The 19,945-nt window shown below is 37.9% G+C and overlaps 2 protein-coding genes across 2 annotated transcripts; both read left to right on the top strand.

The window, feature by feature from the left end:
• The first annotated feature begins 7,027 nt into the window (after positions 1 to 7,027).
• LOC121801148 (phospholipase D beta 1-like) lies at positions 7,028 to 10,145 on the top strand. Its single transcript, XM_042200598.1, has 8 exons — positions 7,028 to 7,921; positions 7,990 to 8,103; positions 8,176 to 8,370; positions 8,456 to 8,767; positions 8,833 to 8,980; positions 9,058 to 9,383; positions 9,459 to 9,656; positions 9,852 to 10,145. Exons 1-8 carry the CDS (start codon positions 7,028 to 7,030, stop codon positions 10,143 to 10,145), a joined length of 2,481 nt encoding a protein of 826 aa, XP_042056532.1.
• A 7,011-nt stretch (positions 10,146 to 17,156) lies between these two features.
• Positions 17,157 to 19,504, top strand: LOC121801326 (bifunctional dTDP-4-dehydrorhamnose 3,5-epimerase/dTDP-4-dehydrorhamnose reductase). Its single transcript, XM_042200796.1, has 2 exons — positions 17,157 to 17,686; positions 18,815 to 19,504. The coding sequence occupies exons 1-2, from the start codon at positions 17,237 to 17,239 to the stop codon at positions 19,265 to 19,267; spliced, it is 903 nt and encodes a 300-aa protein (XP_042056730.1). The 5' UTR covers positions 17,157 to 17,236; the 3' UTR covers positions 19,268 to 19,504.
• Positions 19,505 to 19,945: the final 441 nt, after the last annotated feature.

The following is a 19,945-nucleotide window of genomic DNA, read 5'->3' as shown; positions in this document are numbered from 1 at the left end:
TTAATATCAAATCATTTCCCACCACTAGCCTGTCTTTTCTTCTCAACTCATCTTTATTCCAACTGAATTTTGGATGGGACTCTGCATTCTCCTGTTTCTCTTTCAAAATCTTCTGTATCAGAGGATCTTGTTTCCATGACTCTTTGATCTTTGTAATCAACTCAAGAGGAAACACAAATGAAGTTAAAGCATAAGTCATCACCTCTGGAACTCTGGATAAAGCATCAGCCACTGAGTTTTCAATGCCTTTCTTATATCTAATTTCATAATCAAAGTGCATTAGCTTAGTCATCCAAGCTTGTTGAGTCGGAGTAGTTAACTTCTGATCCATCAAATACTTTAAACTCTGATGATCAGTCAGGATGATGAACTTTTTACTTTGCAAAGAGTGATACCACTTCTTAACTGCCATTAGAATAGCCAGCAATTCTTTTTCATATACTGATAAGATTTGATATTTAGGAGATAGAGACTTACTGATAAAGGCTATGGGGTGTTTATCTTGAATCAACACAGCTCCAATTCCAACTCCAGATGCATCAGTCTCCACAACAAACTCCTTAGAAAAATCTGGTAAGGCCAACACAGGAGTTGTAATGATAGCCGTTTTAAGATTCTGAAAAGCTTCATGTGCTTCTATGGTCCATCTAAATATATTGCCTTTAATCACCTCTATCAATGGCCTAGCTATCACCCCATAGTTGTGCACAAATCTCCTGTAATATCCAGTTAAGCCTAGGAAACTCCTCACTTGTTTAACAGTTTTAGGCTGAGGCCACTGTTTAACTGCCTCTATTTTCCCTTCATTAGTTGAAACTCCTTCATCAGATATAACATGACCAAGATACTCCACATTTTTACACCCAAAAGTACACTTACTTCTTTTAGCTAGCAAGTTGTGCTCTCTCATCAATTCCATGACCACTCTCAGATGTTGTTCATGAGCTTCTTGGCTACTGCTATATATCAGAATATCATCAAAGAATACCAATATGAATTTCCTCAAGTAATTCCTGAAGATTGTGTTCATCAAATTCTGAAATGTTGCTAGAGCATTTGTCAAGCCGAATGGCATAACTAAAAACTCATAATGTCCAGAATGAGTTTTAAAAGCAGTCTTGTGAATATCCTCTGGCTTCATCCTCACTTGCCAATAACCAGATCTTAAATCGATTTTAGAGAACCAAGCTGCTTTACCCAGCTCATCCGACAACTCTTCAATAACAGGTATAGGATACTTATCTTTGACAGTTATGGCATTCAAGGCTCTATAATCCATACACATTCTCTAAGTAGAGTCTTTCTTCTTAACCAACACAATTGAGCTTGCAAAAGGCTCCCACTGTGCCTTATAACTCCAGCTTTAAGCATATCCTCAATCATAGCTTCAATAACATTTTTTTGATGTGCAGCATACTTGTAAGGTCTCATATTGGCTGCATCTGCACCCTCTTTCAATGTAATTTTGTGATCTTGCTCTCTCTGTGGAGGTAATGTTTTTTGCTCCTCAAATACTGCAGCAAATTCTTTAAGAATCAAGTTGAGATTTGGCCAAATCTCTTCAACACTAAGTTCATAACAACAATTTGCATCAATCTCAACAGAAGGTATACACTGACTCAGTTTTCTTTGATTCACATCCGTCTCTTCTGGATTCAATATGTGTAAAAAATTTAATTGCTCAGCCTTTGGCAACCATCTCTCTCCTTGTAACTTCACTTCTTCACCATGGAGATTAAAAACCATACTGAGATTATTAAAATTCCACCTAATATGAGGTCATAGGTTTCCAGAGTGATAAGATAAACTTCTCCATGAAACCTGGACCTCTGCATCTCCCACTCCAATCTATTACATTTTTTAGTGCACTGTAGAATCTGTCCATTTGCCACTTCCACAGCCTTTGAGTTAACAGGAAGCAGTTTGCAGTTAACTTTCTTAGCCACTTTAGCACTTAAAAAGTTATGAGTGCTGCCAGTGTCTATCAAGATCCTTAAAATCTTTTTCTGACATTTTCCTTAATTCTCATTACTTGAGGTCCATCTTTTCCCCAGACCGCATGTAAGGAAAGCTGCAATTCAGACTTCTCCTTCTCATCCTCTTCATCAGTCTCCCTCTGCTCTTCACTACTTCCTACTTCTCCTACATCAATTAATTGCACAACGTATGATTTCCTTTTACTACAATGATGGTTTGAAGTAAACTTCTCAGTGCACCAAAAACATTCTTTCTTTGCTCTTTTTTCAACTATTTCTTTAGGAGTCAAGTTTGTGTTGGCTCTAACTCCTCTAATTCTGTTATTCTCTTTGTTTCCCCCACTCCAATTACTCAGAGTTCCCACCTTATTAGTAGCAGTTACAGACATAGGTTTGCTACTCGAGTAATAGCTATTATTAGCTTGCACATTGTTCTGACTTCCTTTAGCTTTATCTCCTAAAGCCTTAACAGTAAGTTCTTGTAGCTTGGCTAAGGAGTAAGCCTCAGCTAAAGCCTTAGGTCGAAACATACGCACATGCATTTGTAATTCATCAATCAATCCAGATAAAAAGAAACTCAAAGCTTGATCTTCCTTAATTCCAGCTCTAGGATATAGTTCATCAAAAGTATCCATATAATCTTGTAGCGTACCTTTTTGTTTGAGATTCCTGAGATCAGCTAACGGATCTTCGTAAGCATGAGCACCAAAACGCGCGGCTAAGGATGAGCTATAACACGACCAGTCAGCATAAGCCATATCTCCATGTAAGCTCTCAAAACCTCGATGCCACTGCAATGCTCTTCCTTCCAGATGAATCGCAGCTACTCTGACTTTCTCTTCCTCTGGTACTTTAGCTACTTGGAAGAAATATTCAGCTCTCATCATCCAATCTTCAAATCCATCGCCATCAAACTTAGGGAATTCATAACGCGTCGATCTTCCCCATTCTCCATCACCTTGCTTTCCTCTGTTACTACCTTCATCATTCTCCATTGCTTTATTTTTTTGATTCTGCAAATTAATCGCAGCAATTGAGTGTGTCAATTCCATAATTTTGATCTCGTGCTCTTCTCTCATCTCATGCATTCTCTGCTCCATCATCTCCATCATCTTCTTCTCCATTTCCGCACCTCGAGTCACCGTTCCGACGTCCGGAGATCGATTGCTCTGAATACCAATTGTTACGACTTTTCCCCGAGACTTCCCTATCTTAGCTCGTAACACTCGAACCTCAGCGATAGCACGCAATCACATCACTAATGATCAGCAAATGGATGTATTATTAATCACGAATGAACGTTTATCCAATTGAGGAATAAAGAGGAACTCTAGATCCACGATCTAAGCTCACGATTACACTCTTAACAAAATGAACGACAAAGCAATTGAAAGAGCAACTACACTACTTATACTATGCATCTTAGCTCACTTCTCTCTCGTCTTAGTCATCTTCCACGTCGGATCACTTTACACGTCATAGCTTCCTTCTCATTGGTCAATAACATGTCATTGCCTCCCTCTCATTGGTCAGAGTCTCTTAACTAATGCCACGTCACAGCTAGCTCAATATGATGCATGCATGTGTGCGCGCCCGTTGCATGCATGTGTGTTGATCAAGTTTATAGGCATGCATGCAACAGGAGTGAGGGTCCAGAGGATTGGGGATTTTTCGCGGGAGGAGGTGACGATGGTGTCGGAGTTGTCGATTGGTGCCGCGGAGGACGAGTTGTTCCTACCCATTGCCATGGTTGCGGCTGCTAGGGTTTTGGATTAAGTGTTTGATAGAACATCAATTTGTTTTATATTTTAAATGATAATTTATTAAAATAATTAATAATATAATTAGAGAGTAACTCATCATACTTAACGGCTTTAATTGGTCAAAATTGAGTTAAAAATGTTGATCGTTTAAAATTTGACGAGACTGTTAGTTTAGGACCAATTGTGATCCGAGTTGAAATGTTCGGGATGCAAAAATTCAAAAGATAATGTCTATGACCAAAATCGTAAAATGGGAGGATGCGGCTAGTAAACCCGGCCACACGCCGTTACAGAAGTGCACTGTCGCAATCAGGCAGCTGGCATACGGAAGCGCGACCGACATGTTCGACGAGTACCTCCACATCGGCGAGACGACTGTCCACGATTGCCTGAAGTATTTTTTGTTAGGGCGTTAGGGAGATATTCGGGGATAGGTATCTGCGGAGGCCTACCCCCGAAGATTGTCAGGCTCTGCTGGATATACACGGGAATCAGCACGGGCTTCCGGGGATGTTAGGCAGCATAGATTGTATGTACTGGGAATGAAAGAATTGTCCGCTGCCTGGAAAGGGATGTACACTACTAAGTTTGGATCTTCAAGGTGTTAAATCAATCAGAATGAGACATCATTTCTCTAATACCTAGTATGAGTTCCAAGCAAAGCGCAGAAGTTGTTGCCTTTAAGATCTTATGGAAGTGGCATATCCTGAAAGGACAAATATCATTGATGTGAACTCCATATAACCCAATAATGGAGAGCAAGGCTATGTCTAAAAGATGGTTGCAACTCAATCTCCGATCCTCCAAGAACAACATGATACATAGACATCACCAAACCGAACCGGCCTGGCTGAACCGGCCCGGAACCGTCGGCGGCGGTTCGAACCGTGACCGGAACCGGCTGTTCCGACGGGCCGGTTCAGGTTCAAGAAATTTGCGAACCGTAACCGGCGGTTCTGAACCGCCGGTTCGCCGGTTCCGACACCTTTTCAGGCTACCACCGGCCTATACGTAGCCTTTTCAGAAACCGGGTCAGAAACCGCCGGTTTTCGTTAGAAAACCGTTGACGAAACCGGCGGTTTCTGACCAAAAACCGGCGGTTCAAGGAGTAAACCGGCGGTTCTGCCGGATTTCAAAATTTTGAAATTTTTTCTTTTTTTTCTTTTTTTTAATCACATTTTTCCCCTATAAATACCCCATCCTCTTCATTTTCTACTTATCCCATTCTTGTGTTGATAAGAATTTCTCTCTCAATCTCAATTTCTCTATTCTCCATCCTCATTCTCTCAAGTTGTTTACGTTATTTGCGCTCATAATTTACTCACGTTGTTCTTGTTCACGTTATCATATTCACATAAACACTACTCTCTATTCTCTACTTCCAATTTCCATAATATCATGTCTTCATCTCGTCGTGGTGGTGATCGGGGCAACGGTAAAATTGCAAATTACAACGGTAAAATTGCAAATTACAACTTTAAAATTACAAATTACAACTTAAAATTTACAAATTACAACTTAAAATTACAAATTACAACTTCAATATTGCAAATTACAACTTATTACTTAACATTACAAATTACAACTTTAAAATTACAAATTACAACAATTACAAATCAAAAAATTTAAATACAAGTTACTTACAACAATTACAAGTTACTTACAACAATTACAAGTTACAACAATTATAAATCGAAAATTTTTAATATAAATTACAACAATTACAAGTTACAACAATTACAAATTTACAACTTACAAGTGTTGACAAAAAAGACTTAGAATATCATTAAAAGATATTCCTCATTTGATAAGTATCTTATTGGTGAAAAAGTGGGTAATGGGTATCTTTGGGGCAGATAGTACTGGAACACAAATTTATATATGGAATCTGGATGAATGGGGATCAGATTATAGTTTAAAATGGGAAGCTGGGTTCACTGGCGGGAGTTCGTTTCATCAGGCCATCAGGGTGGTATATTCATCCGAGTGTGACGACAGAGTGCCTTCAGACGCTCCAGCGCTTCCGGGCGCGCCGACTGCGCCGCCCTCCTCTGGTGTCATCTTGCAGGCTCACTAGCTCAGATCGGCGGCGGTTTCAGCCCACCAAATCTGGTGTTTAGGGTCGCAGTTTGTAAGCAGCGGCAGTTTGATTTTGGCGCTAAAGTATGCCAATCATAATTAAGAATATTTATCAAGATAACTAAAATATCACATTTCCATTTTTAAAAAAAAGATCAATTATCATTAAAACGTCAACTAATAATAACCTTTTTTACATTTTCTTTTTCTTCATTTTTCCTCTTGATTACATTTTTGTTAATTTCATTGGATTCTCTCTCTCTCTCTAAGTGTACGTCCCCTGCATGCATGTATCATTTACATCTTTTAATATATGAAATCTTTTGTAATATTACTCTGTAAAGCTTTATGCTATTATTGTCGTTTGTAAAGATTTTTATAGTAAACATGCACTCTATATTTTTGTAATTATATGTATATATTGCATTACACAATTACTACTCGTATCGAATAAATTCACATAAATACTAATTGGATAAATTCCGCTTACAACGCCCCTCCCATCATAACTTCAGAAACCTTCCAAACTACGTGAAAATACAAAGACTTTTCTCCATAACCTAACACCCTTTTTCTCGATCAAGAATCTAATTCCATTACATTTTCTCGAGTCACATATATTTGTATTTGAATCATCCTCATTCAATTAGAGAGTTGGATATCCATTTGAATGATTATTGTGGGGGGTTTTTTTTTCATCACAATGTGCAGCTCGATATATGCATATATCTACATTGGGGGGGTTTGAAGACTAAGTAGGAAGTGAAGTTATTGAACCAAATGCTCTAAAGATTGAATCTTGATGAGTTTTATGGTTGTTTTAGGAAGGCCCTCTTTGAATAGTGCCTTTGGGGTTATGAAATCATAGCCTCATTTGCAGAACCTAACACCCTTTTTCTTGAGTTACATATATTTGGATTTGATTCATGCTCGATATGTTTATTTAGAAAGTTGCATTTTCTTTTTAGTATCCATTTGATGGTTTATTTTGGATATTTTGATATTGAACTCCCTGCATGTTGATCACATTATGCAGATAGATATATGAGTTATATAAGGGGCGTTTGAATATTGATGTAGGAAGTGAAGTTATTGTAAAGATTGGATCTTGGTGAGTTTTATGGTTGTTTTAAGAAGGCCCTCTTCAGTTAGTGCCTTTGGGGACATAAAATCATTCTCGTACTTTAAGACCAGGGAGGAGAGAGTGCAATGGCCAACATGGCTCCATTGACCTATGGCTCATACCATTGTCAGGAAGTGCAGATTGTCCCATTCAAGACCTCAATGACGCCGTTGAGCATATTTTTACTTCATGGAAATCTGGAGATTTATGTGAAGGGAGCCAAGAATCTCCCCAACATGGATCTAGTCAACAATAGCATAGGTGACATGATAGGCACTTTTTGTGGAAAAATCCAAACAAGTGACCCTTATGTCACAGTTGCCATATCTGGTGCTGTAATCTGCAGGACTTTTGTGATAAGAGATGACGAAAATCCTGTCTGGGACCAGCATTTCAATGTCCCAGTAGCACATTACGGCACAGAGGTGCAGTTCCTCGTGAAAGACAACGATTTTGTGGGATCTGAGGTCATAGGGGCTGTTGGGATCCCTATACAACAACTAATCACTGGGGCACGAATGACTGGAGCTTACCCCATCATTGGTGTGAATGGGAAGCCGTGTAACCGGGGTGCTTCCTTGAGCCTATGGATTCAGTATATACCAATGGAGTACATGTCAATTCAGCATGAAGGCGTGACAGGTACCTATTTTCCTCTTAGAACAGGAGGAACTGTCACACTCTATCAAGATGCTCATGTCCATAAAGGTTCACTTCCTAATGTGGTGTTGAGTGATGGAACAGTCTATAGAAATGGTAACTGTTGGCGCGACATATATGACGCGATATCTCAAGCCCGTTGGCTAGTTTACATCACAGGATGGTCTATTTACCATATGGTTCACCTTGTTAGAGACGATCCTCTTGTGACCAACAGTAGCTTGGGTGAGCTTCTGAAGGCCAAGTCTCAAGAAGGAGTGAGAATACTTCTCCTAGTTTGGGATGATCCAACTTCCACAACCATATTTGGATATAAAACAGTGAGGACCAACCAACCATCTCTGTTGTTTTCTTATTTCAATGTAATGTCTCAACATAATCACTGCAGGAAGGGGTTATGAACACCGGGGATGATGAAACGAGACGCTATTTCAAGAATTCGTGCGTTAAAGTACTGTTGTGTCCCAGAAGTGCTGGGAAAGGCAGCTGGGCTAAAAAGCAGGTTTTTTTATACTTGTTTAAGCTATGCTTTAATTCAAAATCAAAGTGGTATAATGTGTTGTTTTGTCATTAGGAAACAGGAACAATCTACACTCATCACCAGAAGAGTGTGATCGTAGACGTAGTCGCGGGTAACAACAGAAGAAAAATCATGGCATTTGTTGGAGGACTTGACCTATGCAAGGGAAGATATGACACTCCACAACACCCAATCTTCAGCACATTACTAACTGTTCACAAAGATGACTATCACAATCCCAATTTTGTGGTAATGTTTGTCTAAATTCTACTTGATGTTTGATGTTGATGTTGCTTATATTTATTCTTTATTACACAATCATGATATCAAACAGGGGCCTACTGTGGGATGTCCTAGAGAGGCATGGCATGATTTGCACTGCAGGTTTGACGGTCAAGCAGCGTGCGACGTCTTGAGAAACTTTGAGGAACGATGGCTAAAGGCCTCAAAGCGCCACAGCCAGATCAAGCTGGCACACGATGATTCCTTACTCAAGCTTAAACGAATCCCCGATATATTGGGACTAGAAGAGTCGGCTAAAGTGACAGAAGGTGATCCGAAGGCATGGAATGTCCAGGTATTCCGTTCCATCGACTCCAATTCCGTTAGGGGCTTCCCCAAGGATCCAATAAAGGCTACAGAAAAGGTACAAGAACACAAAGTTTACACTTGTAATGAAGGAATTAATTAACATTTAGCTCTATTAAACAGAACCTTATGTGTGGGAAGAATGTGTTTATAGACATGAGTATACACACAGCTTATGTAAAGGCAATCCGCGCGGCTCAGCACTTCATTTACATCGAGAGCCAGTACTTCCTCGGGTCATCGTACAGTTGGTCTACTTGCCAGAACTTGGGTGAGGAACTCAATGTGACAGTACTTGGAAAGGGGTTGTGTGTTCATTTCGATCAGTTTATCCATTTCTGTTTTTAGGTGCAAACAACCTAATTCCTATGGAAATAGCTCTCAAGATTGCCAAGAAGATCCGAGCAAGGGAGCGTTTCGCAGCATACATTATCGTCCCAATGTGGCCTGAAGGAGTCCCCTCCAGCACTGCAACTCAAAGAATTCTCTTTTGGCAGTATAATACAATGCAAATGATGTATGAAACAATCTACAATGCTTTAGTAGAAGCAAGGCTGGATAGAGAGCAGACGCCCGAGGATTATTTGAATTTCTTCTGCCTTGGCAGTCGGGAGCCGGATTACAAGAGGTGTCCGTCATCAAATAGCAGGAACTCCACAGGAAATTCTCCACAAGTACACTATCCATCCACCCATCATGCTCTAATGCTTATTAGTATCCTTCTGACTAGTGGATGTATCACTTCCTAGGCCCTGGCTCGAAGAAACCGCCGCTTCATGATCTATGTCCACTCCAAGGGAATGATAGTGGATGACGAATACGTGATACTGGGTTCTGCCAACATCAACCAACGCTCGTTGGGAGGGACCAGAGACACTGAAATCGCCATTGGCGCGTATCAGCCTCGTCATAGATGGGCTAGCCAACAAGCTCACCCGAAAGCACAGGTAAAAAAACTAGATCACACCAGGTTACAATCTTCGTTGGTTTAGTTAACACTTGAAAGAATAATATGGTGTTGAGTTTTTTTTATGAAGAAACACCATAAAATAAGAGTATCTTGTAGTGGAATCTGGGTTAAAGCTGTCGAGAAAACCTGAAAAATCATATGATAAAAAGTTGGTAAGATGGTGGTGATGCAGATATATGGATATAGGATGTCACTGTGGGCGGAGCACACGGGTACTTTGGAGGCGTGCTTTGAGAATCCAGAGAGTTTGGAATGCGTGAGACGAATAAGATGGATGGGGCAACTGAACTGGCAACAGTTTGAGTCTGAAGAAATGAGTCCATTGAGAGGACACTTGCTTAAGTATCCTGTGCAAGTGGATGCAACAGGGAAGGTCGGTCCTCTCCCCGGTTGTGAGACCTTCCCGGACATAGGTGGTAAGATCATCGGCACATTCGCAGGGATTCAAGAAAATCTCACTATTTGATCATTGGAATTTTTTTATGTTGTTCATCATCTTCTTGCAACTTTGTTCTTCTTCTTCTTGTTGTTTTCTACCTTTTAGGGAAGCATATTAATATCTTAGTTTTGGTTATGTGCTGACTTGTAGTAATATTCATAGATGCATTTCCATTCCTTTGAAAAAGTGCAATGGTTTCATGTGCCTCAAGTTCATTTTTTTGTTATTCTTGATTTTTATTATGTAGTGAGATTCTTATTCTTATTGTTCTTGATCATTTAAAAAAGGGAATCTGCAACCCATTTAAAGCTGAAAAGTGGATAATGCTTCTAAATTTTCCTGACTATTTTGTTTAATCTTTATTACTATTAATTATATAATTTCTCTACTAAGTTGCCTATTTTATTGCAAAATATCCGTAAACTGAATTTTAATTGAAAATTTTATGATACATTGACACATAATTTCAATTTGATTTCAAGGCAGTTATGCAGATCCAATGAAAAAGTTACTATATTGTTTTCGTAAATCCATGTATATTTTTTTTTAAATAATATTTTCTTAAATTATTGTAAAAGGACAAATATATAACACATTAATTTATCTAAAATTAATTAACACATAAAAAATCGATTTTAATATCTAGAATTTCCAGTAAAGTACAATTTATGCACATAAAATTTAGTACTACTAGTTTTTCTAAAAGAGAAAGAAAGGAAGAGAAAAAAAAATCAAGAAAATGATGGATTGGGTGTGCAAACGGTCAAAGATCCGATCTCAGATACTTGAAAATGATATTTCCACTCTCTATTTTGGAGAATACAAACTCTTCTTATGTTAATTTATTATTATACCCTCGACATCAATGCATCTGCAACCGCATATATATATATATACATAGTAGCTGCGAATCTGAGATTATATAATTAATTGGAGATTATGAAATCTTAAAAAAGGATTAATACCCTCTTAGTTGACTACCCCTTTAACTTTATTGTAAATTCATATAAACAAGAATAACCACACTAGACGCAAAATGGAATAGTTTATGAGTTTAAGCAACTTGATGATCTTCTTTTATGGAAGACCTAAATAGAATTAATGGACTCATATGAATGTGATATTTGAGGATGTAACACTCATATGCTATAGCATTTTATAATCTTACCGAATCGAACAAAGGTTTGTACGTAAACTCCATATTTGCATTACTTTGGCTTCACAAGTCGAACCCAACTCTAACTAACCCTGAACCTCGCAAAATTATCGTGTCATTAATAGGTCGACCCGATAAACATAAGAACACATTAAGGCTTGACTATGACCAGTTAATTTCATGCATGTTCATGTTGTATTTTTATATTGCGTTATCGTTAATCCTAATTTAATATTTTGACTATAGTTTAATACTCCTTCCTTTCACGGTTTAAAATCTTACTTTAACTTGGTGCAAATTTTAAAAAGTTTGAATGAAAGTTGGTGAAAGAAATGAGTCTCACTTTATATAATTAATTTTATAATAAAATGTGAATTTAATGATTTGGTATAGTGACGGAGTGAGTGGTCCATTTATCCAAGATGAAAAAATGGGACCTTAAACCATCGAATTCCGATATACTAATATAATTCCTCCGTCCATAAAAATGTTGTCTACTTTTGCTATTTCGGTTCATCCACAAATATTGTCCACTTTGTCTTTTTACTTTTTGGGAAGTAGAACCTTAATTTCCACTAATTCATTACACTCACATTCTATCATAAAACTAATATATAAAAATGGGACTTACATTCCATTAACTTTTTTAACACTCTTAACTTTAAAACTCGTACTAAGTCAAATGTGGACAACATTTGGTAGACGGATGAAATATGAAACATAAAGATATACTATTCTTTATATCTCCCTCCGTCCCTCACTAAGTGGTGCATTTTTTTTCGACACGGGATTTAAAAAACGGAACTTTATTAGTTAAGTGGAAAAGAATAAAGCAAAAGAAGTAGAGAGGAAAAAGTAAGAGAGAAAATACTTAAAAAAGAAATAATTCATTTAGCTTTGGATATTTTAAATTAAAGGAATATGAAATACTTAGCACAATAGACTGGATATTCATAAAATAAAAGCATAAGAGCATCCACAACCGTGCTCTTGCCAGCGAGCACGGTTGAGGGCCCGGACCCACTTTTTCTGCCTGCTCTCTGGCAAGAGCACAACACGCACAGTTGTGCTCTTCCGCAATGACGAACACAATTCAATTTAAAATTCAATTAAACAAAAACATTTCCATAATATTAAAATTCATTAAAAAACCTAAATAATATTACAAATGACAAATAAAATAAAAACAACATAATTAAAATCCTAAAAATTAAAAATTACATAATTAAAATACTAAAAATTAAAAATTACATAATTAGACTCCTAAAAATTAAAAATTACATAATTAAAACCCTAAAATTTGAGATTGAGAGAGTTGTTTGGTATAGTGTCATTTTTTTGTGTTTGAAATGAGACTATTTATAGATGAAAGTATGAATTTTGGGGTAAAAATAATGAAAAAAAATAAATTAAAAGTGTGGAAAAAATGGATATATTTTATTAGGAAGTGGGAAAATATTTTTTTTATTAATTTTGAATTTTTCAGATTTTTTCAATTTTTTTTAAAAAATAATAAAAAAAAATGATAAATCAACGGGCCAATCAGAGCATGCCACTCCGACGCCTCTTGCTCTTGCCGTTGGCACGGACGTGCTCTTAGCTAAGAGCACATTCGTGCCAGCGGCAAGAGCGCAGCGGCGGCGGAGCTCGTCCTTGCCAGCGGCACGAACGGACGGACGTCGTCCGTCCACCGTTGTGGATGCTCTAAAAACACTATTGGGACATATTTTAAGAACTAACTCGATTAGTGTAAACCAACGCGATTAAGGTATCGACAGCCAATCAAGCTTGTAATTAATCATAGTATAAAATAAACAATGAGGTGCCCATGCCATGATCTTCATCGTGACTTAAACCTATTATTTAAAATTAATATAGTACAAAATTTGATTAATATAACCTGCTGGGTTCCAGCTATTAGGTCATACTGTATCCTCATGAATCTTTTGGCAATCGAATTATTTAATTTCTCTTAATATTAATGTAACATTGCGTTGACACAAAAATAATAATTTAAACAAGCGTGTTAATTACTTTCGTAAATGATCAGAAAATAATACTGCTCGCCGCTACGCTCTTGCCGCTGGCGCGGCGCTGCTCGATGCATCGAGCACGTCCGTGCCAGCGAACAGCACACGTGTCAACGCCTGATTGGCCAACGGTAATGCCGTTGGAATTTCCTTTTTTTTTAAAAAAAATTGGATTTTAATTAAAAATCCGATTAAAAATAAAAAAAATAATCCCACTTCCCAAAAAATTATATCCATTTTCTCCCCACTTTTAATTTATTTTTCAATTTCTTTTCCCCAAAAATTCACATTTTCATCTACAAATATCCTCACTTCCACACAAAAAATTTCACACCACACTACACAATTCTCATCTAAATTCTCTCATTTCCATTCTTACAATTCTCAATCTTTCTTTCACTCTTACAACAAAAAAATGTCCGGCTCTGGCGATCACCCCTCCGGTTCCCATGGTTGGAACCACGAATGGTTCGGCTCGCAACCATTTCCTAGTCCGGAAACGGAATTTTCGGCCTCTCCTCAAACCAAAGTTCGCAAGCTCCGGGTGGCTATCGGCCTTACCCGGTGGACGACCAAGATGCCCCCGATGGGCAATACGGGTGGGCACCCGAACCACCCGTACCTAGAGCGGGAGGGAGCGACAGCTCTCAAACTCCTCATCTTCCTACTCATGGTGTCCGCACCCCGTACACTCCGGGGGAGATGGATCAATTATTCAAAGCATTTTTGTCTGTCTCCGAAGATCTAGAGATTAACACGAACCAATCCGGGGACCATTTATGGTGGCGCGTCTGTCGCCGTTACAATCAAAACCGGCCGGCTGGAACAATCGGGCGCAATGAGAGTATAGTGCGCAATGCCATATGCATAGCCAACGAAGAAATCCAAAAGTTCCAGGGGCATTACCTCTAGGAAGAGCGGTCGGCGGGGAGCGGCAGAAGCGAGGTCGACATCATCAGTGTCGCGTTGGCGACCTACCAATCCCAACACTACAAACCGTTCAAGTACCTCAATGTTTGGCCGGAGGTGCGTGTGCATCCGAAGTATATGGGAGGCGTATCATCATCCTCTAGCTCCTTTAGCAAACGGTCGAGGTCGGTATCCCTATCCAACGCCGGCTCCGATGAGGTGTCCACCCAGCTCGGCGGAGCTAACTTGGGTAGCCCCGACGCCGGCCCAAGTAGTTCCCAACGCCGACCGCAAGGAAGGAAGAAGTCGACGGCCAATCGCCGTTGCGCCGCGACTCCATCCGCCCCCCGATCCCGCTCCCGCTCCCTTTGTGCCACCTCAACCCCCCACCAACTCGTTGTGGGGGGTTTTGGCCCAATTCAATTCGGTTGATAGGTCAACTATGACCCCCGAACAACTTCGATCGCATGTGGCAATGATACGGGGTCTCCAAAGAACATTGGGGGTAGAGCCGGATGAATAGTCTTCCACGGGGGTATTTTTAGCCTTTAATTATATAATTTTTATTTTTTTAGGAGTTTAATTATGTAATTTTTATTTTTTAGGAGTTTAATTATGTAATTTTTATTTTTTAGGAGTTTAATTATGTAATTTTTAATTTTTAGGATTTTAATTATGTACTTTTTAATTTTTAGAATTTTAATTATGTAATTTTTATTTTTTTAATAATTTGTAATAGTATTCCGGGTAATTTTAATGCATTTTAATATTGTGGAAATGTTTTTATTTAAATTGAATAATAGAATGGTGGGACCCTTGAGCTTGTCCTTGCGAAAGAATACGGACGTGGGTGTTGTGCTCTTGTCTAAGGACATAGAGTAAAAGTGGGTCCGGGCCCACATCCGTGCTCGTTGGCAAGAGCACGGATGGGGATGCTCTTAAAAAGATGGAGTTTTAAATAATAATCTTTCTAAGATAGATGTTATATTTTCTTTTAGTACTACTCATATTTTTATTTTTTATAAACATAAACACTAATTAATATACAATTTATCTTTTCTCTTTTTTTTTTTACTTCAATTACCTTTTTCTTCACCATTAATATCTCATAAACACTAATTAATATCTCATAAACTTAACTAATTAATATCTCGACTACTTTTTTTCTCTATATTTAACAAACTAAACAGCATCTCATAAAATCTCGTATCATTATTTAATTGTTGACTTACGAATCTCAACCTTTTCGATGCGACACTCGACTAATGTCGAACGAATTCAATCCCAATTATGGGTTGGCCTATTAAATTTGTCATACTATATATTTTAGCAAAAATATCAGTGTGTAGATACTTACCTTACCATTTTTTGATATAATAAATTTCTATATGGCCAATTTTAGTACTGATATTTAGGGGTGTCGAAACTAGGACAGGGGAAAAATACAGAAATACCAGCCTTATCGTACCGAAAAAATACCAAAAATACCAAATTTTTGATATACCTTGATTTTCGGTATGGTATGATACCTTATCGAAATATTTCGGTAAGGTAAAGGTATGAATTTTTATATACCGCGGCATACCGAAATTCGGTATATACCGTAAGTTATGAATATAATAATATATAAAGTATTTTATATATTTTTAATTTATAAAATTTATTGTGAAATATAATATAATATGAATAAATATACTAGTATTTAATACCCCGTATATTATTTAAATTACTATAAAATATAAATAATATTCTAAAAACTCAAATATTCAATTTTCATTGATATTGAAAGTAAGGTATACCGCAAAAGTATGGTATACCGAACTTTGGTACGGTATACCAAAAATGAGGTACGATATCGGTATGAAAATTTTCCATACCGAAAATAAGGTATACCGAAGTTCGGTATACCGAAAATTTTGGTAAGATAAAGGTATGATTTTTTCGCATACCGAATTTACGGTAAGGTATACGGTATGATGGTTTCGGTAAGGTATACCGTACCTACCCACCCCTAGTCGAAACGGGTACCTGCGGGTACTTGCACCCGATTTCGACCGAAAATTTAGTCCCGATACCCGTCCCGCAGTTAGTCGGGTATTACCCGATACCCGAGTCGGGTATGCCGCACCCGACACTGCGGGTACCCGACCCGAAACATATTTTTTTCAAATTTTTTTTTCTATTATTATTTGTATATTTTAGATGTTTTTTTTTTAAAATTCTACTTGTTGAATGTAATAGTCTCATTTGAAACTTTATTTTTATTATTTAATTTTGTTGAGAATTGAGACGAAGACATGTAATCTTTAATTCTTTGTCTTCGTCTATTTCTAATTTTTAAGCTAAAAATCTTAACATTTTATATACATCTAAATTCAAGAATAAATAAGGAATTAGAAGATTAAATAATCATATGAGCTGCACAAATGCTCATTTGAATAAATTTTAGGAATAATTGAGAACTTATATTTTTTTTAAGAAAAAATGATAAAATAAAATAAAAAATAATAAAATATTAATATACATATCGGGACTATCGGGATACCCGATACCCGCAAAACCCAAAATAATTATACCCGACTTCGGCCCGTTTTCCGATTCCGTCGGGTATCGGGTCGAGTTCGAGATTACCCGTTACCCGTTACCCGCTACCTGTTTTGACACCCCTACTGATATTGTGTTATTCGTATCAATGTTCGGAAATTCAATATTATTACTGTCCTAAAATATTTTGATACAAATATAATAATATATCAAAAATTCGATAATTTTTAGTACAATATACTTGAGTACTATTTTTTCTTATATATTTCAACATTAAATATTAATAACAATCAATTAGTACATTATCACATTTCAATTGACCATGGCAATTCCGTCATTGCACAGGAGATGATGATAGCCTATGAAAGTTTGTCATTATAAAAAAATGGAGCATCACATTCATTATTCATTCATACATTAAATCGAACTGTCTTCACCACATCCCTCCATTTCCCCTATCCCGATTCCAAATCTCGACCATGGGCGCCACCGCCAACGGCACCTCAGCTCAGCCCTTCAAGTTCCTGATCTACGGCCGCACCGGCTGGATTGGCGGCCTCCTCGGCAAGCTCTGCGAGGCCCAGAACATCGACTACGTGTACGGGTCGGGCCGCCTCCAGAACCGGGTCGACCTCGAGGCCGACATCGCCTCCGTCAAGCCCACCCACGTTTTCAACGCCGCCGGCGTCACCGGCCGCCCCAACGTCGACTGGTGCGAGTCCCACAAGGTCGAGACCATCCGCACCAATGTCGTCGGCACGCTCACGCTCGCCGACGTCTGCAGGGAGAAGGGCCTCGTCCTCATCAACTACGCCACCGGATGCATCTTCGAGTATGACGCCGCCCATTCTCTCGGCTCCGGTATCGGCTTCAAGGAGGAGGACACTCCCAATTTTATCGGATCTTTCTATTCCAAGACCAAAGCAATGGTCAGATTTGTTTTTAACTGCTTTTCCTGAAAATCCAGCTACAATGTTCCTCTTCTTTGGTTTTTAATGTGGATCTATGTTTTCGATTTGGTGCTTAATATGGTGAAGAAAAGAAAGGTCGGAAATGTGGATCTATGTTTACGATTTGGTGCTTAATGTGGATCTACAGTAATTGCAGCTTGTTTTGGTAAAAGGTTTTTGTATGGGAATAGAATGAACATATTCCATTCTTTTTCTTTGACTCCTGTTACCTGGGAGATGGACAATATACCAAAGATTTCCTTTTTACAAAAGTCAACTCTAGATAGATCTTATTTTTGTTTCCATGATTTGCACCTCTGCTCTATACATAACGATATCTAGCGGTTTTCCTGAAAATCCAGCTACAATATTCATTTTCTTTGATTTCCGATGCGGATCTCTGTTTTCGATGTTTGTGTTGCTTCTGATTTGGTGCTTTATTGGAGAAGAAGGTGGGGAATTGTTTAGGTAAAGATATGATTTTGATATGGCCCTACATTTAGTTGCAGTAATTGAAGCTGTTTTGGTAAAAGGTTTTTGTATCGGGTGATTAGTAGTACTCCACTTATTAAGGTGGGAATTGAATGAACATATTCTTCATTTTTCTTGGACTCCTTTACTAGGTAGATGAAGAATAAAGTGTATAAACCTAAGATTTCCTTTTTGCAAAAGTCAACTCTAGATAGATCACATTTTTTGTTTCCATGATTTGCTTGCCTATCATTTCTTTTTTTGTTTATCTGATCGTGCGCTTGCACACTAGATCGGTAGTGTTCTTGTCAGCTGCCTGGATCTCATCATTTGATATGTGGATCCGCTGCAGTTAGGTTCAATTGAGTTCTAATTCGTATAGTATATGTTTTACTCACGAATATTTAGTGTTCTTAAATTGTCCTTCTCCTCTCCAATTTGGATAGGGTAATATTGTTCATGGTACATTTTGTGATGTTAAGATAATTGGATCTGTTGTGTATGTTTACTTCATATTCTCATAATTTTTGTGATGATTTATCATGAATGGAAGTCAATCTGTTTCCATCTTCTGACACTGAAACATCTCTTGCTTATTGGTTTATCCTGATTTTAGTTTTCTTTAACTGTTGTCAGGTTGAGGATTTATTGAACAACTATGAGAATGTCTGCACCCTGCGAGTCAGGATGCCCATCTCATCTGATCTTTCTAACCCTCGTAACTTCATTACAAAGATTACTCGATATGAGAAGGTTGTGGATATACCAAACTCCATGACAATCTTAGATGAACTTCTCCCAATATCCATTGAGATGGCAAAGAGGAATCTCACTGGAATCTACAACTTCACTAATCCCGGAGTTGTGAGTCACAACGAGATTTTGGAGATGTATAAGGAATATATTGACCCTAGCTTCACTTATAAGAACTTCACTCTTGAGGAGCAGGCTAAGGTGATTGTGGCTCCGAGGAGTAATAATGAGCTTGATGCCTCAAAACTGAAGAAGGAATTTCCTGAGCTCTTGTCCATCAAGGAGTCCCTCATCCAGAATGTATTCAAGCCAAACCGAAAGACTCCTGTAGTTTGAAGAACAGAGATCCTAATGTTTGCCATGGGATGGCATCAATTTCTTTTTCTTTCCTTTCTCTTTTTTTTTATCTTTCTTGATCTGGGCTTGAATACATTTCCTCTTTTATTCTGTGCTTGAATGCAATTCCTCTGTTATTCCTGTTACCATATTACATGTAAGAGCTTGTTGTTTATTTGTTGATTCCGTGTTGTATTAAATTGCTACATTTAATAAATTAGATGAAATTTTAAATTACTTTTGTGGAGCTATTTGTTTCACTGGTTCTATCAATTCTTTTCATAATAAGTGTGACATGCTACTTGTGAATCTATTTCCCTGAATCCAGAATTTTTTCAACTGTGTTGGCTGGTTATATAAGCTTCGTAAAACATCTATTGACTGAACAGATGCTCTGTTTCAAGGGTAAAATTTATTCATTGTATAATGTTCAAATAATGCATGGTTTTATGCTCGGATGTGCAAACAGACAGGAAGAGAGAGTAATTCATGTGTTTCTTGATTTTGGCAACAGTCTTATTTAGTACAGTACTCCTATATTTGTAAGTGCATGACACAAAAAAAAAACATTGTTGCCATATGATGAAAATTGAAAACGCTATCTAACACCCTGGAGGCCTTGAGTGCAGTTTGGCAACATTTCAGGGCTCACTCCCAGGTAACAACAGATCATTATTG

The sequence above is a fragment of the Salvia splendens genome, chromosome 4 (genome assembly GCF_004379255.2).
Source record: "Salvia splendens isolate huo1 chromosome 4, SspV2, whole genome shotgun sequence".
Classification (NCBI taxonomy): Eukaryota; Viridiplantae; Streptophyta; class Magnoliopsida; order Lamiales; family Lamiaceae; genus Salvia; species Salvia splendens.
The sequence above is the reverse complement of the archived record's forward strand: the minus strand, read 5'-3'. Positions and strand labels throughout refer to the sequence as shown.